This window comes from Carcharhinus amblyrhynchos, chromosome 6 (genome assembly GCF_965287045.1).
Source record: "Carcharhinus amblyrhynchos chromosome 6, sCarAmb.v2.hapA, whole genome shotgun sequence".
In the NCBI taxonomy this organism is placed as follows: domain Eukaryota; kingdom Metazoa; phylum Chordata; class Chondrichthyes; order Carcharhiniformes; family Carcharhinidae; genus Carcharhinus; species Carcharhinus amblyrhynchos.
The window spans coordinates 86,092,271-86,114,564 of record NC_137329.1 but is presented as its reverse complement, the minus strand read 5'-3'; the positions used below and the strand labels follow the sequence as shown (position 1 = coordinate 86,114,564).

Below are 22,294 nucleotides of genomic sequence, written 5' to 3'. Positions count from 1 at the left end.
TTTGAGGGAAAGAAATTAACTATTCCGCCATGTCTTTAGATCATTTGCAATAACTCCCAATTTAAGTTTCAGATGTCAGCACACAAATTAAGTGCTGATTCTAGGCAGCCAAGATCAATGCTGTTTCTTATCACTGTGCAAACTACCTTGCTTCCTCATGCACTGAGCCTTTTACATCTTCTAGTATCTCTCCATGTGACTGAAAGTAGTCAGCTAGGGGGATGGTACTCAATGGCAGCAGCCTTGGTGTCGTGAAGTGGCCTTTGTCTCCAGAGGGTGCAGCTTCAGACATGTAGTTAAGCCCAGCCAGGTCCTTACCTCCTGCTCATTGTGCAGCCATCAAATGGGTTTGGAAGAATGGAATAAACATCTCACTGCTCTGAAGAAGTGTCATTATGCGTGACCACATCTGTTAGGCACAGTTCCTGGGCCAATGATCTGTTGAGAATAGTTGGAATCTTTCCAATCAAGACTTTGGAAATTGTCATGTTATGTCTGGCACCCAAAGCATCAAGGGATCCATATCTGAAAGCTCCAAATGCCCTTGGAGTGCAGGTGAAAACAGTTCTGTTTATGGTCAAATTGCCTACCTCCACTCATCATCCAGGCTCATGTGAAAACAAAAGATACCACTTTAGTGAATGTTAGCACAAAAAAATACATTGCCTCAGGACATAAATACAAAGCAAAATAATAAGATGAAATTGAGTACATTTCCACAGTTACCTGGTTAACACATTAAATGCTTTGCATACAGACTTCAGGACTAGACAACAAGAATAAATAAAAGAATTGAATGATAACTGAAAGTATTGTCAAAGAGTCTGGAAACATTGGAGTTAGTGTCAGATGGAATTCAAGAAGTGAGGAAGGAGATTGTTGGAAAAATGTAATCTAGAGATAGATAGTACATGAATCTAATCTGAAGGTGACAAAAACTCTGGGTTGAAGAGAATATACAGGACGAAAAACACCTGGTTTAACCTGAGCAAATATCCAAGGAGCAAGATAGAATTGGGGGAAACATTATTCACATTTTATCTGGGTCTGCAAGAGGGTATATATGACTTGAAGCCACATTCATTTCTCTAAATCCAAACATGATAGAAAGCAATTTTTATTCTTGCATCAGTTCATCAATTAGCATTTGATAAGGTCTCATGGCAGGCTGGTGCAAAAGGTTAAATCTCACAGCATCAAAGGTGAACTAGCTAGATGAGTACAGAACATAGAACGTAGCCATAGAAGACAGAGGGTAGTAGCAGGGTGGTCTTTTTCTGATTCGAGGTCTGTGACTAGTGGTGTTCCACCAGGCTCTGTACTGGGACTCTGCTGTTTGTGATATATATAAATGATTTGGAAGAAGACGTAGCTGGTCTGATTAGTAAGTTTGAAAACGACACAAAGATTGCTGGAGTTGCGGATAGTGATGAACATTGTCAGAGAATACCCACCATAACCCATAAACAGGAGGCAAGGTTTCATCTGTGACCTAGCCACTTGGTGCTGTTCTCCCAACCACAGGTATAATCCCAGGATATAGATAGGCTGGAAAACTGGGTGGACAAATGGCAGATGGAATTTAATCCAGATAAATGTGAAGTGATGCATTTTGGTAGATATAATACAGGGGAGAGCTATACAATAAATGACAGAACCATCAGGAGTATAGACACACAGGGGGACCTGGTGTGCAAGCCCATAGATTCTTAAAGGTGGCAACACAGGTGGAAAAGGTGGTGAAGAAGGCATATGGCATGCTTGCCTTTAATAGACGGGACATAGAATATAAAGTTGGCATATGATGTTGCAATTATACAGAACTTTGGTTAGGCCACATTTGGAATACTGCATCCAGTTCTGGTCACCACACTAAAGGACATGGAAACTTTGGAGAGAGTGCAGAGAAGGTTTACCAGGATGTTGCCTGGTATGGAGGGTCTTAGCTATGAGGTGAGATTGAGTAAACTAGGGCTGTTCTCCCTGGAGAGACGGAGGTTGAGGGGCGACCTAACAGAAGTTTATAAAATGATGAAGGGCATAGATAGGGTGAACAGTTGGAAGCTTTTTTCCAGATCGGAAATGACAAACACAAGGGGTCACAAGTCAAGGTAAGGGGGGCAAGTTTCAATACAGATATGCAGGGGATGTATTTTACACAGAGGGTGGTGGGGGCCTGGAATGCACTAGTGGTTGAGGCAGACATGCTAGGATCATTTAAGACTTATCTAGATAGCCACATGAACAGACTGGGAATAGAGGGATACAAATGGATGGTCTAGTTAGGAACACATGATCGGTGCAGGGTTGAAGGGCCGAAGGGCCTGTTCCTGTGCTGTATTGTTCTTTGTTCTTTGCTCTGTTAGGAAAGCTTGAGGGGAAACGCAAAGGCTTGATAAATTGTTGTCAGAAAGCAATCAGATAAACTACCAAACTGGCTTCTGGTGGAAGTCCTGATCCATGGGGAATCTACTGATATCAGCAGGGATGGGGGTTAGAGTGCAAATAGTGGGGGGCAGGGGAGAGTGGTTAAAAACAAAATCAGTCTGGACTCACATTCTTAATTACTATTTAATTACTTGATGAAAGGTGGATCTGTATGGATGTCAGATATAGACATGATTGGGTTCAACTCCAATGTTCCCTACAGTTGCTAGGCTGAGGTAAACAATTCTTATTTGAGAACATTATTTTTAACTAAATGGAGCAAAAAAAGGGAAAGGATTGTGCTATTTAAATCATCCAAGTACAAACTTGTAATCCAAAAGATTACATTTACAGTCCCACATTCTGGTCACATTTGGTGTCCACGCTGTTGAAAGCTATGGAAATCTGCTTCGCTCAAGATCTAACTGATTTGCTGAATTCAGGAGAATGTAGGGAAGCATGGTTTTCATTAATCGTTGGAAATGCCAGAAATAGTTTAAAGTTTATTTATTATTGTCACAAGTAGGCTTACATAAACACCGTGAAATGAAACTTTATTTCCAGTTTTGTAAAGGTCGCAGTTTGAATGATAATCTTGAAAGTTCCTAAAGCAGCAATAAATTCTGCATCAATGCTGCAGTTGGGGAACCAGTTACATTGAGCGTTAATCCTGCACCTCTCTCCCCAGGTGCTGCAGAATTGCTGAGTATTTTTGGAATTTTTTGTTTTTATTTCTGTTATATCCAAACTGAAATTAAAGTCAGGAAAGTGCAATCTGTAAGCCAGCATTGATCGGTTGTATGTAAAGTTACTTTCAACCACAAATAATGTTTTTTAAAGTTTATTTATTAGTGTCACAAGTAAGCTTACATTAACACTGCAATGAAGTTACTGTGAAAATCCTCTAGTTGCCATACTCTGGCACCTGTTTGGGTACACAAAGGGAGAATTTAGCATGGTCAATGCCCCGAACCAGCATGCTTTCAGACTGTGGGAGGAAACTGGAGACCACACAGATACAGGGAGAATGTGCGGACTCCGCACAGATAGCGACCCAAGCCAGGCAATCGAACCCAGGTCCCTGGCATTGTAAGGCAGCAGTGCTAACCACTGTGCCACCATAAATGTAAGTGTTTTCTATCAGAAAAGCTGAGAACAATATAAATTTGAGTTGGCTTCAAACAATTTGTGGGCCGGGGGAGGGGGGGGGGGGCACGTTGCAATGGCTTTGGTAGTACAGATTAAAAAAGCTTTTCCTAACTGCACGTCCAAGTCCCAAGAGACTTTCCTTTTGATAGGCTTTCAAAGGATTTACTAATGAATGCTTCAGTAGTTTTGAAGAGAAGGTTCAGATAGCCTGCAGGTATATAGTTGAGATGTGCAAAGTCCCAGTATTTCACCATATATAAGTATGCCATAGTCTGAGATAACCACCAGCAAAAAAAAGACCAACATATGTCTTGCTTATAGAAGAGAATGAAAAGCCAGGATTGCTGAAGCAGCAATACTATTGATGGTTGTAGAAAGACATAGGCTGCCACAAGAAAGATCTACGTCTATGGAGTAGCGATCAGAGTCAGATTCCATTCTGCTCCTATTTACCTACCTGGAAATGAAGCTGCTGCTTTCTCGTCCCATCTACTGGCTCAGGCTGGAGAGAACACACCAGTGCAGCAGGCTCCTGAGGCCTTGTGTCAAGGGCAGGAGAATTTTAAGTAAGGAAACCACACCCCTTTTGTTTACAGCACTCGCTGTCGTAAAGCAGGGATGTTTAAAGGTCCAGCCACTTTGAGAAACCAGACAGGAAGTAAGTTTGTGAGGGAGGAATATAGGAGAAGGAGTAAGCCATTCAGCCCATTGATCCTTCTCCACCATTCAATACGATCATAACTGATTTTCCACTTCAATGTCTTTTCCCACTGCACGCGGTACCCCAGGTACAGTCAAACCAAGATTCTGTACAATGAAAGCAATACTTCATTATTCTTACAATAAGGCTAACATTCCATTAGCTTCCTAATTGCTTGCTCCACCTGCACATTAGCTTTCAGTGACTTATGGACAAGGATGGCCAGATCACTTTGTATGTCCACACTTTCTATTTAAGAAATACTCTACACATCTGTTCCTGCATAGTCGGTACTATCTGGCATGTCCTTGCTCACTCACCAAATCTGTCTAACTCCCCTTGAAGCCATTTTGCATCTTCCATACTGCACAGATTCCCACCCAGCTGTGTGTCATCCACAAACTTGGAAATATTACATTTGGTCCTCATGTACAAATCATTGATGTTTATTGTGAACAGCTGGGGCCCAAGTACTCATGCCTGTGGTATCCAAATGCCAATATGAGAATGACCCATTTATTCCTACTCTGTTTTCTGTCTGTTAACCAATGCTTCATCTGGGCCAGTATATTACCTCCTATCCCACATACTTTAATTTTGCCTCCCGTTTGGGGGGAGGCGGTGCTTTACCAAAAGTCTTCTGAAAATCCAAGTTTACTACATCCACAAACTCACTCTATCAATTTGTTGGTAATATCCTCAATAAAATCCAACAAATTCGTCAAACATTATTTTCCATCCATAAATTCATGTTGACTATACCCAGTCAAATCATTATTGTCCCCAAATATCCATTTGTCACATCCTTTATAATAAATTCTAGCATCTTCCCTACTATTTCTGTAAGACTAACAGTTCAGTTGTTCCATGTTCCCTCTCGCTCTCAGTTCCTAAATAGCGGGATGACATTTGCTACCTTCCAATCTGCAGGAACTCTTCCAGTTTCTTTTAGGTTTCAATCTGCAGGAACTCTTCCAGAACCTATAAAACTTTAGAAGATAATCACCAATGGATCCGTTATCCCCATTGCTACCTCTTTCGACATATATTTTTAAAAATTCCTGCTGTTGACCTGTGACCATTCGGATCCAGGTTGAGACTACTTAAGATCAAGGATGGAATTTTCAGAATCGCCTGCCGTAATTTTAGTGGAAAAGTGGCTCCTCACACTGTTTCTGTGGCATTTCCAATGGATCTTCTGCTGAGGTTATGGCAGAAGATGGGGAAATTTCTGTGGAAATTCTATTCTAGAATTCCTTATTCGAGCTAACACATCGCATGCCAACATGGCCAGTGTCAAAGACAATTGTTTAGTCAATGTCCAGATCCACTTGCTGACTGACATCTTTTACTGCCTCTTATCAAATTTCACACAAATTTATTGAACACAATACACACTGGGGATGGCGTTGAGCTCTCGCTCTTTTTGCACAGGAATAACATGGAGGCTCAAGATCCAGCAAAACCCCAAAATCATGGATCCCTGGCGATGGATTCAGGTTCATGCCCATAACACATGTGAACCTGATTTTAATATATTTTAGTGAATTTGTATATAATTAAAGATCCCCTCTCCCCGACCATATATTCCCCCAGGCAGATTTTCAAATGTTGGAGTCCTGATGTCACATCAGCAAGGTTTACAACAGCTTCACCCAGATGTGAACCTGTTGTGGGGATTCCATATAGATGAGTATCGACCTCAGGAGAGAGAAATATGGCCAGGCAGTGCCCTGGCACAGTTTGGTACTGTCAGGCTGGCACTGTGCTAACCTTGCAGTGCCAGCCTGGCAGTGCCAACCGATACCAAAGGATAGTGCCTGGGACAGGCCTCAGTGGAAGCCTTGAGCAGCGGGGCAGTCATTTATTTATGGTGGGGGGAGGGAGGGGTAGCAGTTATGGGAGCTCGGGATCCTGGCAAAGGCTGTTTCGGGGGAGAAGGGGGTTTGATGCCAGCAACATTCAGGTGAAAGGGGGGTTGCTGGCATTCACTGTTTCGTGGGGGGGGAAGGAGTCTGATGTTGGTAATGTTTGGGGGCGAAGGGGGTGGTATCAGCATTGAGGGAGGGGTAAGGGATGCCAGCTCTGATTGTGGGGGGTTCAGATTACAAAAGTTCATTTCTAGTACCAGAGATTTTGTTTTTTGACAATAACGAAGGTATACCCTAGGCACTATCACACCCTAAAAAAAAAATCGCACACTTGAAAAGACAAACCCCAACATTTTCTAGTGTGTTTAATGGGTATCATGTGGTTATGTATCACAACTTAATGCCATTCCAGATGTTTCCACAACTGGTCCTGGGGGATGGCACAGTGGTTAGCACTGCTGCCTCACAGCACCAGAGACCAGATTCAATTCCTGGCTTGGGTGACTGTGCAGAATTGGCACGCTGTCCCTGTGTCTGCGTGGGTTTCCTCCGGGTATTCCAGTTTCCTCCCACAGTCTGAAAAACATGCTGGTTAGGTGCATTGGTCATGCTAAATTCTCCCTCAGTGTACCCGAACAGGCGCCAGAGAATAGTGATTAGGTGATTTTCCAGTAACTTCATTGCAGTATGAATGTAAGCCTACTTGTGACACTAATAAATAATCTTTAAACTTTAAAACAACTCTCAGTGAGACACTATTATAGTGCAGTTCCTGAACCAACAAGGCAGCTCAGACAAATAACTTCTGATATCTTTGTTAAACTGTACACCTGCAGATGCCTTAAGTTTCTATTTGATTTCCGCTTTAATAAAAGATGAGTGCTGATCACCCCCACTATCATTTCCACCACAAAATACAGGCCATTGTGTCAGATGCATTGACCATTAGGACATGTTAGCACAACAACATTTTCCTATCAGTATGTGGCAGCACTGATACACTTCTAATATCCCACAGTTAATACTGGATTTCACCCAATTAAATAAGATCATGGTTGTGTGACCTGGGTTTGACCTGTTGTCCTGTTGTTGACTGCTGACTGGGACGCATTCTGTGAATGAATCAACTGCTCTGTGGAAATACAAGGTCTTAGTTGCTAAATGAGTGCACATATGACAGAAAACTTTCACTTTCACATTTTATTCATTAGAATCAATTTTTTTTTGTGAATTTAGAGATCATAAACCTTGTTGCTGTGATGTTTTAGCACCTTCAGTCTGTTCCCAGCCACAGATCACTTCACGCACAGACCATACTAATGTTTCAAGCTGAAGCTGGTCTCCAATCTTCTTGGAACCCCATTGCCACTGGACCAAGACCCTGCGCTTGCTGAGACCACGTGGTGGCCCTGTGCAGTGATCAAATTGCATTACATCCTCCACTGCTAAGTTTGGTACCTGGAACATCAGGCTCCTTGTGGACAACCCCCACAGATTTGATCACTGTATCACCACAGCAGCTCAGGTCTCAGGCACCAACATCAACATTGCGGCCTGAAGCAAGAAACATCGAGAGACTGTATTGCAAACATGCAGAAACAAAGTGAAGCAATGGACAGAGAGAAGAAACCTACAGATACCTCATCTGCCTGGCCTTGCAGGCAACATCTGGCCCACATATGGCACAGCCTTCAGATTGCACACTGAACCTATCAAACTGAAGTGGAAGCAAGTCATCCACGATTCCGAGGGACTACTGAAAATGGATGGATTTATTTTGTGCACTGGTTGTGGAGGCTTATCTGTTTCTCTAGCAGAGTGTGCAGAGTTCCCATAATTTCTGACAGTCAGTGACTGCAGCCCCATTGTACCAGCACAGCTAGAATCAGTTGCAAACATGGAGCAGAAATGTTGTGACACCCAATCAGCCAGAGCTGAGGAGAATTAAATTCTAAAATAAGCATTCACTGGGTAAATATCCACATCAGGCTTTTGCAAATGTTGGCATAGCTCCCAACTTCCAACAATGTCAAATATCTCAGCTCCCCCTCTATGTTAAAGAGGGGCTGTCTTTGCGAGACATGTTTATTAAACATATTTGTTTCATTTAGGGAGCTGGATCAGAACATTTCACCATAATGATGTGACTTGCAGGTCACAGGTTTCATTGGGTGTTTTTACAAATAAACAAGGAAACAGTTTTCCATCGTGAAGATTGCAGCACTTCAACCACCTGACAGATTTTTTAAAAACTTCTGCTTCATGTTTAATGAACTGGCCTTTAGCACTGCCTCAGTTACACTGACTGCCATAGATCTAGCTATCAGGAGATCAATGGAACAGGCATTCCAGGAAAACTAATCACAATTCAAGGACTGGAACTCACTAAAGTTGACATCAGCAAGAAAACAATATCAGAAAAATAATGGCATTGAAAATAGATAAATCACATGGACCTGATTGTTTCAACCCAGGATTTTAAAGGAAATGGATGAGAAAATTGTAGATGCTTTGAACATCAACTCTCAAAGCTCTCTTGATTCTGGAACTGACCCTTTAAGTTTGAAAATTGAAAATGTAACAATTGTTTAGAATAAAATGCATGAGAGAAGCCAGGAAAGCATGGACCTCTTAGTATAGCATCCACTATTACCATTATTATTGGAATTTATATTAAGAATAGACGTGACTGAGTACTGGGGAAATTTGAACAGATTAGAGAGAGCCAACATTGATTTGTAAGGCGTAAATCAAGTCTAATGAATTTTATTTAATTTTTTAATGCAAGTAACTGAAGTTGTACACTGGGATTATATATAGATGTAGTTTAAATGGACTTCCATATAAAGGGCCCATGTATGAGACATAGTTCAAATTAAAGCTCACGGAATCAATGACAAATTATTGACCTGGTTAGTAGATTGGTTAGCTGGTGGAAGACAGGGTTGGGATAATGTGCACGCATGCAAATTGGACGGAAATTATTAGCTTGTCCACAAATATCTGTATTGGAACCTCTACCATTTATGTTTTTATTAATGATTTATTGATGATTAGATTATTGAGAACCATTTATCCAAGTTTGTTGATGACACTAAAATAAAAATTGACATGACACAAATTAGCTTCCTCAAACACTCTCTCCTTTCTTATGGTGAATTTGTGAGCTCAGACAGGTGGATGCAGCAGGAATAGACTAGGCACTTCCCTAAGGGGAATTTAAAAAAATATATTTAGAGAATGCAAATCCCCAAAGTTAACCAACAGCCTCCTCATTTGCTGAGTTTAAAGAGACGAGTCCCCACCTAGTTTATAGAGGTGACACTCCTTGGAAATGAGGAATGAAAAGAGAAGGACTAAAACCTTTTCTCTCCTTTTAAAATGCAGAGCATGTACTAATTCCATTGCACAACACCATCATATATGCAAGAGCTAGCTATCTGTGTGCTAGCTGATCCAGTGAATAAGAAGAATGGGGTTGATCATGACTAAGCTGACACTGAAGAAACCTTGAATTTTAGTTAACTCAACTTCATGATGGAGAGTGGGTTTGAGTTGTTGTTCCAACTAATTACCAGTGGAATTATGTGTCAGTAAGTCTCAAGTGAAATTCTCTGACGCACTTTCAAATTGTTTTATTAAAATGGCCAGAAACTGTTGACAATTCAGAGTTAGCAAATAATAGGAAATATATTTTTGCCACATTAATACAAAGTTCATTGACATTAAGATGGTTCTGCCTTTCTTCTGTATAGCCAGAAACCTTTAAATAATGAGGGAAAATATTTCAATTCATAGATTTTTCTCCTACTTCCTTTGCAATTTAACCCACTCTGTTTACTTAGGGAACTGGTGTAAAATAACTTATCACCCAGACTATCTAGAGGCATTGATTTTAACTTCTGCTATAAATGCTCCTCAAATAACTTGTCATAGACACTTGGCAGGCTCAGCCTTGGTGGCCATTTTTGGATATTCACATCATAGAAAATACAGCTTATGCTGCAGAGCAGGGATTTTTCCAATGAGGTTTCAGTTTCGTAACAAACTGGTACCTATCTTATAACCTGATCCCACAATATTTCATCTATAGATATGGCAAGTGGTTTGTCCAGACATTTATCATGATGATTCCACCCATTTAAAAAGAATTTCACATAACCACATCTAGCAGCAAATTTACAACCTGTGGTGATGCACATTAGGTGATCCCAGGTTCAATCAATGTTCCAATCTCAGTCATGGTGGTGGCACAGACGCTACAATTGGTTTCCGTTCCCTCAGGACTAGGGACAGGGAAGTACTGCTTGTGACGATCTCTGCCAAAAACTATGTATATGTGGCTATCAGATGACGGTAGGATTAGGCTCATTAATGTTCCTGACCCCCCTGTTTAAATGGTTGTCTATACTCATTTGTGAAACCTTTTGCGAAGAATAACCACTTTGACGAAGTATTGGAGGTCTATGGATACTCCTGAAACAGTGACTCAGCAATTATCAAAACTTTCAGTCAATAAAACGAGGACATTAAGGATAAAAAAAAATCCCTGTTGTGTACCTGTTTTATCATATCAGGAAACAATGCATCAGAATACATGTCTTGATGATACCAGCCTTCTCAACCTAAAGCTATTGATTTTTGCACAAAACCATTAACTATATTTTGCAGAAACGTGACTATTTACTGTGATGTTCCCATCAATCCTGCTTTCCTACAACTGGCTAATGTGGGATTCCTCGGCCCCTGGTCTAAAGCAGCAAAATCACCATGGTTACCTCTTTGAGATCCAACGAAATGGCACTGAGTCGTTCATTTTCAGCTTGGACATTGACCACAACCGTCCTGGCTTGTTTCAGCTCTGTCTGCAGCTCCAGAATCTTGCTGAGGTAATACGCCTCCTTTGATGCAGACTCCTGCAGAAGAGTCTCCTCGCGGGACTCACCATCTTCCGCGACTTTACGGTGGTTTGAATAAGCCTGTCCAAATGCCTGAAAAATAAACCCAATGGCACCTTTCATTCTTTCTGATTGTGCACACACAAGATCATTGCGCATTACTTGCAATTTATTTGAGAAGTTATTTGTTAATCGAGTTAAACCTGTCCCAAGTCAACTTTATATTTAGTAGGATGCGTGGCTGGGATTATATTGCATGACAGTAAAACATTGCAGTTGTCCATTATCTTCCAAAACATGAAGGCTGCAAAACAGCAATAAAACTGAGATCTGCTGATGTGACAAAATCCTGCAAATAATTCCTTAGCCGTGATGCTAAGTACACTCTTGACAGCTTGAAAAGGACATAAAGAAAAAAATCATTGTGCCTATCCCAGTCAGAGGAAATTTGCTAGATATATTGACCAAGATTTTTCAGTAAAAGCAAGAGTGAAGCTGTCAGTGTTCACAATTATTAAGGTATAAATAGGAGATCAATCTCTGGAAAACCACACATGCATTTAAATGTGAACATGAGAACATTACTGTCCACAGTACCCTGCTCCTCCAGAGATCGTAGGCCATAACTTCCTCAGAGTGACAATCTGATGCTGAATGCCACTCCATACCCACTTACCTGCGTCAAATTTCAACCGTGTCTGTCTCGCTCGACCTTGCTGACTCAGACCAGATGCAATCCAGGCAGCGCAGAGGGTCCCTGGGTCAAGCATCAAGAGTCTAAAAGAATCGAAGCAAAGGAGGGCATGCTCCCTTTTTAGGTCACTAGCTGCTAAAGCAGATACATTTAAAGATCCCATTGAAGATGACAGGCCAGGGAGAAGGTAAATGTCTAAGGTAAGTGGATAGATTTTGGGAATGGGGGGTTGGTGGGAGGTCGGGTCAAGCAGGATCTAACTGGGTCAGGTAGTTGGAAGAGGGCATGGTCCAGCCATTTCAGTCAGGGAGGAGGTCAGGATGGGGAACACCGTGGGGAGCACCTTGGTGGGGCTGAAGGAGTCCCCCGTGTAGTGGTGGTGGGGGAGTTGGGGGGTGCTTACCCACGTGGGGATCAATTTGAGTCTTTAAAATAGTTACACTGAAATTAGTGGTTTGATTTCTTCCAACTTTTTCAGAGCAACTATTTGCATAGCGCTGGCAGAAACAAAGTTAGTGATTTAAATTGTTTTGTCAGAAGTTAGCGTTTCTGGGAGGTTGTGGTGCAAGCCCTTACCTGGAAATTTCTCAGAAGGTTTCCCCAGTGCATCTTTGGGATACCCCCTAAGAAGTTACAGGCCTGTGTGACAACAGTGTCTCTTTGAGAGACTCACCATTGAAATTTATGGAACTTGGTGAAGTGGGCTCTCCTTACATGACACATTCACACTAATTGCACCAGAAAGGCTAAGGCATGAGCATTCTTCTCTAAGTACATTTTTAATGGCACGATGTGTCACTTTTTTGGCCCTAACTTGAAGGTGGTGACTAAAGCTGAGATACGAATCAACAGAAAGCAGAGATATTTATGACTTAGTACAAACTGGACCATTGTGTGGAACAGGATAGTTTTTCACATATAGAATTGTGCTATGTTTTTGTATCTATTCCTATTGGCTCACTGGAGGGTCCCCTGTCCAATCCAGCTGCAGAAAGCGTATTTCCCCACCGCTCACCTCCGCCTTAGGCCCTACCCAATTCAGCTCCCACTCCCTCCCAGTAGGCCTCGCTTCTCAGATTCCACCCTCTTGGCACTGTCCTGTGTGGCAGGTTGCCAAGATTACCTGGTGGGCAATGCCAGGGTGCCAGGCTGGCACTGTCAGGCTGGAACGGCAGAAGGGGCACCCCCCTCCCCTGACTTCCGGGGGGCCTCATTGGCCTCCAATCCTACCAGGAAGACTATCACAATAGGTCCCCATTGATGGGGATTATATGTGATCCTCGCCCATGAGGACTTTCACTGGTGAAGCCACTAAGGCAAGTGAGCTGGGATGATACATGCCAGGGTCACTAATTATATTTAAATTCTATTTAAAATAGGATTTAAATATTGAGATCAAATTCCAATCATTGCTCCCTATCAATCATTCTATATTTGGAATGATTTTTCGAGATTGATTATTTCAATACTCAGAATCTGGATCATCTAGATTTGCAGAGCAGCATCAGGTACATCACCACCAGCAAAGCACCAAGTCTGAGGAAACACCAACAGGCTACTATTGTTGTAGCTTCGGGGAACTCCTGGTGCTAGATCAAAGGGATTCTGGATCCCGGTATTATTCAGAAACTCCACCAATGGCTCTCAGAAAATAACAGCTCTATCAAATAATTCTATAAGGTAATGAGCTGTGTAAAGAGCAGCCATTCCCGTTACTGTGCACAACATCAACTCATATTGCTGCCGCTACAGATACCACCTCCTACGTAGCCAACCACACCTATTAACTATTCACGGTGGGAGATTGGGCCAAGTAGACATATTACGCTGTGGTTATGTGCAGTTGAAACTTCATCACTTACTGCATCACATTCTCTGAATTTGATGTTCTCCCACTCATGTCCAATAATAATGCACATTGGGATTCTATTTGCTGCAGCCTCTTGAACAGCACTGCCACAAAACATATAACAAAATATTAATCTCAGCGGTCAGCGCTAGTTGACTGCAATAGTTCACTTTAGAATTTTAATGCTAGTGATCCAAACACATGTATCACATACCTTACTACAGAAAAAAGCAATATCATTAATATGCACAATGGGGAAGTGTTGTGAAAAAACACAGAGTCATAGAGGTTTATAGCATGGTAACAGGCCCTTCGGCCCAATTTGTCCATGCCGCCCAGTTTTTACCATTAAGCTAGTTCCGATTGCCCATGTTTGACCCATAATCCCTCTATACCAATCTTACCCATGTAACTGTTTAAATGCTTATTAAAAGACAAAATTGTACCCACCTCTACTACTACTGCTTGTTCCAGACACTCACTACTCTCTGTGAAAATACTGCCCCTCTGGACACTTTTGTATCTCTCCCCTCTCACCTTAAACCTATGCCCTCTAGTCTTAGACTCTTCTACTTTTGGGAAAAGATGTTGAATATGTACCTGCTCTATGCCCCTCATTATTTTATAGACCTCTACAAGATCACCCCTAAGCCTCCTACACTCCAGGGAAAAAAGCCCCAGTCTATCCAGGCTCTCCTTATAACTCAAACCAAAGTCCCAGTAGTATCCTAGTAAATATTTTCTGCACTCTTTCTAGTTTAATAGTATCCTTTCTATAATAGGATGCCCAGAACTGCACACTGTATTCCAAGTGTGGTCTTACCAATGTCTTATGCAGAAAAGATTCACCAGATTTGTCACATAGATGAGGAGCTTTAGTTACATGGACAGATAGGAGAAGTTTGGACTGTTTTCCTTGGCAAAAAGAAGATTGAGAAGAGAGGAGATATTCAACATCATGAGGGATTTGGACTGAGTCAACAGGGAGAAACTGTTCCCATTGGTGAAAGGATCAAGAACCAGGTTTAAGGTAATTAATAAAAGCAGTGGATACATGAGGAAAATCCTTTTCGCACAGTGAGTGATTCAAATCTGGAATGTGCTGCCTATGAGCGTATGGTGGTAGCTTCAGTTGAAGCATTCAAGAGGTTGCTATCTGAAAAGGAAGGATATGCTTTGCCATGGGAAGAAGCTCGAAATAAACATTCAACTTTTCCTTCAGAAAAGCAGGACAGTCAGCATGGACTGAATGGCTTCCTCCTGCACTCTGATCGTTCTCTGATTCGGAATCCATGCTATAGCTTTAATGTGATCTCTTGAATAAGGTGCCCATTTCTGAACATAACACTCAAACTATAATCTAACTAAGACTGTACATTAATTTACCATTATTTCAGAAAGCAGGAAAGCAATCTTGCATTATATAGCATCTTGCATACCCTGCAGAAGTTCCAAAGCACTTTACAGCGAGTTAAGTACTTCTGAATTGCAATCATGGATGTAACGTGAGAAATGCAGCAGCCAATTTGCTCCTAGCATGTTGCCAAAAACATCAATGTGAAAATGTCCAGATAATCTGTATTAATGATGCTAATTGAAGGAGGAATACTGCTCAAGTTGGGTGGATTGCCCCAGCTTTCTTTCAATAATGCCATAGGACATTTTATAATCACCTGAGAAGGTAGATGGGGGCCTTGGTTTAACATCTCTCCAGCGATGCAGCATTCCCTTAGCATTGCATCTGAAGTAGCAACCTGGATGAGACGCTAAAGAATCTGGAATGAAGTTTGAACAGACAATTTTCGGCTTCAGATTGCAGAGTGCGAACATGCAGCGAAGGCCAGCATCTTAAAGAATGGAATGAAATCAAATCCAATGCATCAACTAATGGGATGTAAAATCAATATTTTCCCGAGACCAGACAGTGTGGTGAATTAGAAAACTGATGGTATTTTAGAGTAGAAGTCTAAGCCCGTATGGATTGAACAGGGGAAGAAAAATCTATTTGACTGTGTCGCAGTAAATGCATTCTGAATTGTAACCCACATTTCAGACACTAACAAAAAAGAGTTTCTGCTTTTACTTTAAAAATTATACTTTAAATGAACTTTCACAATCTCCATCTCAGTCAGTCACAGAACATAAGAACATAAGAAATAGGAGCAGGAGTAGGCCATCTAGCCCTTCGAGCCTGCCCCGCCATTCAATAAGATCATGGCTGATCTGAAGTGGATCAGTTCCACTTTCCCACGTTCTCCCCATAACCCTTAATTCCCTTGTCTGCCAAAAACCTATCTACCCGTGTCTTAAATATATTTAGCGAGGTAGCCTCCACCACTTCAACGGGCAGAGAATTCCAGAGATTCACCACCCTTTGAGTGAAAAAGTTCCTCCTCAACTCCGTTCTAAACTGCTCCCCGCTTGTCTTGAGGCTGTGCCCTCTAGTCCTGCTATCCTTTCTGAGTGGGAAGAATCTCTCTACCTCTACCCTATCCGTCCCTTTCATTATCTTATATGTCTCTATAAGATCCCCCCCTCATTCTTCTAAACTCCAACGAGTACAGACCCAGTCTATTTAGTCTCTCTTCATAGTCTAACACCCTCATCTCTGGTATCAGCCTAGTGAACCTCCTCTGCACTCCCTCCAAGGCCAAAATATCCTTGCGCAAGTGCGGCGACCAAAACTGCACACAGTACTCCAGCTGCGGCCTCACCAGTGCCCTGTACAGTTGCAGCAAGACCTCCCTGCTTTTATATTCTATCCCCCTCGCTATAAAGGCCAGCATCCCATTTGCCTTCTTGATCAACTGCTACACCTGCAGACTGCATTTCTGCGACTCATGCACAAGGACCCCCAGGTCCCTCTGCACCGTAGCATGCTGCAGCTTTTCGCCCTTTAAATAGTAATCCCTCCTACTATTATTCCTGCCAAAGTGGATAACCTCACACTTGCTAACATAATACTCCATCTGCCAGGTCCTTGCCCACTCGCTTAGCCTATCCAGATCCCTCTGCACACTTTCCACACCCTCCACACAATTTGCTTTTCCACAGATCATAGGTGAGGAAATGAAACATTTTAGATCAGATTAGATACAGCCAAGGTCGTAGCGCAGTGAAGGGAAGGTAAACGTGGGTGTCATTAGTGCCCATATCTAAGTCACCCTCTACCTACAAATGATGCTTGCAGATAAGATCAGAACAATCCCTCGGCGACATGGAGGATGACTGTTTATCGATAGAAAAAGAAGCCTTGCTGCATATGTAACCATTGGCTATATGCAGGTTAACAGAGCTGGAACCATGCAAGAATTAGCCCATGGAGCTACATGATGGTGGAGACCTAGTCAAGCATATCAAACATAATGCAAATGGCAAGGAGTATAAGTAGTGTTAATGCATGGTCACAGTTACAGAGTACACTTTTAATGAATTTAGCTAGGGTCATTTATATGGTGTAAAATCGATGAAAGTCAGATTAGGGAGAAACATACAGGGAGATTTAGGGGAGATGCACGTAGTTAGGAAGCAGTGACATATTCAATTTTACGGAAAGGAGATTAGAGGGGAATGAAGGTTGGAGATTAGACAGTCTTTGGAGACAGTAGATGATTTAAAAGTGTTTTTCTTTGTGCAGCGAGTGATGGTGACAGTTTTAAAAGGGAGTGCCGGTGGAGAAGAAACCATTAATGTCGTCAATTAGTATTGGAGTCAGGAAGTTGTTAGATTTCCAAATACTGTCTTGAACCAAGAGTAAAATTTTAAACATGGTGAGTGACCAGCATTTACCATCTGAAAAATCAATGCCTAATGTGCAGTCGCTGACTCTCTAATTCCCATTGTCATTTCACATGCACTTTACCATTGATTGGCAGTGGGCGGGACTTTCATCCATCCTTGGAAGGGCGTCCCATCCGTGAGCATTATTGGTCAGTCAATGAGTTAATGGGGAAGGGGGTTGCGGGGGGGGAGGATAAGGTCACCCAGGAAGGTCAGGAGGAGGGCACTTGCAGCATTGGGAGGGTAGGTCAGGGTGAGATGAGATTACCAGAACTCCACTGTCCCAGGGAGGAGGGCACACCAACTCTGCTGGGGCATTCAGAATGAGGCCTCCTCCCCCTTCCTGCCCAAGATGGGGAAAAATGCAAATGTCACTTACTCCTATTCCTGTGAGTCTTAAATTGAGGCTGGACAAAATAAAGCCCTGCAATGGACAATAACTGGCCACCAAAGGGTTTCCATGGGTGAAAGGGCAGGTTTCCCACTCAAACCTGAAACTGTATCTCGGTTTGAGCTGATGGGTATCTGGGGTGAGTCCCATCCATTCAATTTGGGGAGGGGAGCATAAAGTTCTACTCCAAGTATCAATCTGTTGTTAGGAGTTTGAGTTATCCCTCGAGGAGCCGGTCAGGGCCATTTGTTTTATTATTTAGTCTCTGTTGTGAATGATTGAATCTAATCTGTAATTTAAATGGAATTAAATTTAATTAAACGGATTTAAATCCAATTTAACAGTTCAGAAGGAGGCCATTTGGCCTGATGTTTATGACAGCTCTTTGATGGAGCAATCCAAAACAAATTCAGATTCTCAGATCTCTCCCTGCCACTGTGTTTCTTCCTCTGATTCTAATGATCATCCCACTTTTCCCTGAAAGATGTAATTTGCTTTGCACGTCGCTGTAGACAAATATCCTATCATCCAGAAACTCTCTGTGAAAAGGAATTTCTCCAAGCCTCACTTTTCACTCTCTTGCCAATCATTTAATGTTAACGACCACTCTTTTTTTAAACTTACAACCAATGGAAACAGCCCTTCTTTATTTACTGCCAAAAAACTTCATTATTTTAAAAACCATTGATTTTGTTTCTGTTTCCGGAAGAAATTTGTCAGTATAACCACAGATTCCCATCACTGAAATCATCCTAGTTAATTGACACTGTGCCCAACTAACATTTTTGTTCAAATTCACTAAAATGTGTTGATTGTATACTCACTGCCTCCGTTTATAAAATCCAAAACACAGCTGACCATTTTTACGGCTTTCTCTACGTGCACACTCACTCTCAGGGGATGAATATATTTGAACCTCTGGGTCTCTCCGTTTACCCACAACCTTCAATACCTCAATATTTAGTGCAAAACCCCATTCCTTAATGTTCCCCTCAAAAAGTGTCTCCCCGCACTTATCCAGATTAAATTGCATCTGTAACTTTTCTGCATATTCTGCTAATCTTCCTCAAGCCCCTTTGGTACCAACAACATAGGTAAGCTAAGGCATAAGGACCTGCAAGCTGAGTACATGAAGTTAGGTGATAAATTAAAATGCAGGACCTCAAATGTAGTAATCTCAGGATTACTTCCAGTTCCACATACTAGCGAGAGCAGGAATAAGAGAACAGGTCAAATGAATACATGTCTGCGGAGATGGTGTAGCCGGGAGGGATTCAGATTCTTAAGGTGCTGGGATCGGTTCTGGGAAAGGTGGACACTGTACAAACTGAACAGGCTACACCTAGACAGAGCTGGGGCCAATATCCTTGTGGGGGCTTTTGCTTGTTCTACTGGGGAGTATTTAAACGAGTGTGGTGGGGGATGGGATCCCAGGCATAGTATCAGATAGGTCAAATTCAAATCAGGAAAATGGAGATAGAACATTAGCTAGTGATGTTGAAGTTGTAGTGACAGGCTTGGAATTACAGAAGAAGGAAAGTGTCCAGCAAGGGAAATTGACTGGGTTAAACTGTTTATACTTCAATACAAGGAGTATTACAAACAAGGTAGATGAGTTTAAGGCACAGATAAACACATGGCAGCATGATGTGATTGCTATAACATAAACCTGGCTAAGGAGTGGGAAATTGGCAGCTCAATATCAATGTTATACAGTCGTCAGACACAAACTGGGAGATAAAAAAGGAAGGGACAGTTATGGTTGAAGAATCAATTCCAGTTGTGAGAAGGGATGACATCCTGAATGGGTAATCAAATGAAATGTTGTGGGTTGAGTTTGAAAATAAAAAAGGGACAGTCACACTACTGGGAATATACTACAGAGTATACTATAGTGAAAGGGAAATAGAAGAACAAATATGTAGGCAAATTTATGTCTGTAAGAACAAGAGGGCAATAATAGTAGGAGACTTTAACAAGCGCAATATCAACTGAGATTCAAACAATACAAGGGCCACTGAGGGAGAAAGATTCATGTAGAGTGTCCAGGAACATTTTTTCAATCAATTAATGACAAGCCCAATGAGAGGAGATGCAATTCTAAACTTAATCTTGGGGAATGAAGAAAGGCAAGTGGATGAAGTGACAGTTGGCGACCATATCGGGGATAGAGAACACAATTAGATTTACCATTACCATGGAAAAGAAGTAAGATAAAGCAGGAATTCAAGTCTTGAACTGGGGGAAGGCAAATTTTGCAGAAAATGGGAAAGAACTTGGCTGAGGTGAACTGGATAGCACTGTTAGGGAATAAATCAGTGAAAAACCAGTGGGTAGCACTAAAAAACAAGATCCTACATGCACAAAGCACAAAACATAAGTGGTACTGCCAAATCTAGATACCTCCCATCCCCCAACCAGTCTAGAGAAATAGAGGGGAAGATCAAGCAGGAAAAGAAAATGTACGATAGGCACAAAGGTCTAAGCACTGCAGACAGCCTAGGTGAATATAAGAAATGCAGCGACAAAGTAAAAATAAGATCAAAGTGAGGGCATGAAAAAAGATTAGCAAGTAAAGTTAAAGAAAACTGAAAGGTGTTTTACCAATATATTAATTACTATTAACTGCAGAAGCAATTGCCTGAATTACTGCACATGTTAAAAAAATGTGGACAACTCACAAAGTTTGGAACCAGTCATCCTATCCATTATGATTAGCAAGAATAGAGTGCACAGGGGAACACAGCAATTGCTGTGACAATGAAAGGGCCACCTAGTTTGTTTCCCTATCCTAATATCGCACGATACATTGATAGTGGACTTGTTGACTAATCATAGAAATCAGCCAAAAGTAAATCCAGAAATGATCGAAGAATAAAGGCCAGTGATGCAAAGCAAATCCAGCAGAAATTGTTGGAATCTGCAGGAATTAATAATGGAGCATGCAGTTAATACGTGATTCTCATGACACGACTTCACACTAATTTATGACCAATAAAATATTTCTACTACTAAATGAAATTTGGATAATAATTGCCTTGGATCAACTCACTGAGAAAAACATCTGACATGCCAAATCTACATCAATTCTTATTGGCCTGCAGAAGCTGAGGAGAGCAGAGAGGTGAAACTTGTGCTATAAATAAAAAGAACCATGTTATTTAAGATAAATGACTCTGGCTTGGAGTTGGACAGCTATTTCTATTCTGGATTACAGAGAAGTTGCTGCATTGCCAATAACTTTCCATTATTTTTCTTGTCCAATTCCCAATAAGCACAGGTAAGCAGGAATGAATGAATCCACACTACTATGTTGCTCTTTAATTGTACTCAATACTGTGTCATATCTGTGCTACAGCAACATTGGCCATTTTGTACAAACTGATTTATTTTCTTCTGAGGAAACACGATATCGATTGTCAATAGCAAGTTTCTTCTTGATTTAATGGTTTTCATATTTTATGTCATTGATTATGTTAAAAGATTGTCTTCGCTTTGGGGAGGAAAGCAATCTTTAGGATATTAGTTTCACAGAACAGGTATGGTATTAACGAGCTACACTGGACAAAAACTACAGGCTAGTTAGCCTAATATCTGTCGGAGGGAAAACGTTAGAACCTATTATTACAGAAGTCAGAACAGCGTGCTTGGATAAGCTCAAGGTAAACAGTCAGAGTCAACATGGTTTTGTGAAAGTGAAATCATGCTTAATCAAGTTGTTGGAGTTCTTTGAGTAAGTAACCTGCTGTGGATAAAGGGAACCAGTAGATGTACTGTACTTAGATTTCCACAAGACATTTGATAAAATGCCATATAAAAGGTTATTGCAAAAAATAAATGTTATAGGGATTAACATGTTGGCATGGATAGAATATTAGCTGGCCAACAGGAAGCAGCGAGTGGGCATAAATGGGTCTTTTTCAGATTGGCAAAATATAATGGCTGGAATTTTACCATCCCACTCATCACCAGAATCGGAGCAGGCGAGGAGTGGACAATGGAAAGATCCAATGACCTCAGTCAGGATTTTATGGTTTTGGGGCGAACAAGGCTGTAAAATTCCACCCAATGAGTGGTGTGCCACAGAGAACAGTGCTATTTACAAATTGAATAAAGGGATTGAAGGGATGGTTGCAAAATTTGCTGATGGTACAAAGATAGATAGGAAAGTAAGCTGTGAAGCGGACATAAGGAGGCTACAAAAAGAAATAGGTAGGTTAAATGAATGGGTGAAGATCTGGCAGATTGAGTATAATGTGGGGGAATGTGAAATTGTCTGTTTTGGCACGAAAAATAAAAAAAGCAGCACATTATCTAAATGGTAAGAGATTGCAGAGCTCTGAGGTGTAAGAGGGATCTGGATGTCCTAATGCATGATTCTCAAAAGTTTAGTATTTTGGTATAGCAAGTAATTAGGAAAGCTAATAGAATATTATCATTTATTGTGAGAAGAATTGAACATAAAACTAGGGAGCTTACATTTCAGTTGTATACCACACTAGTCACATTTAGATTACTGTGTACAGTATTGGTCA

General features: G+C 41.4%; 1 protein-coding gene across 4 annotated transcripts in view; it reads right to left on the bottom strand.

Moving 5' to 3' along the window:
• The window catches only part of bicd1a (bicaudal D homolog 1a), a 240,415-nt gene that overhangs the window by 122,090 nt on the left and 96,031 nt on the right, over positions 1-22,294 (bottom strand). For 3 of the 4 annotated variants that reach the window (XM_080190860.1, XM_080190861.1, XM_080190862.1), the window contains exon 2: positions 10,926-11,138. The exons of the other annotated variant lie outside the window; for it this stretch is intronic. In XM_080190860.1, coding sequence (XP_080046986.1) covers positions 10,926-11,138 — 213 coding nt within the window. The remainder of the gene's footprint in view (positions 1-10,925; positions 11,139-22,294) is intronic. 4 annotated transcript variants of the gene reach the window in all.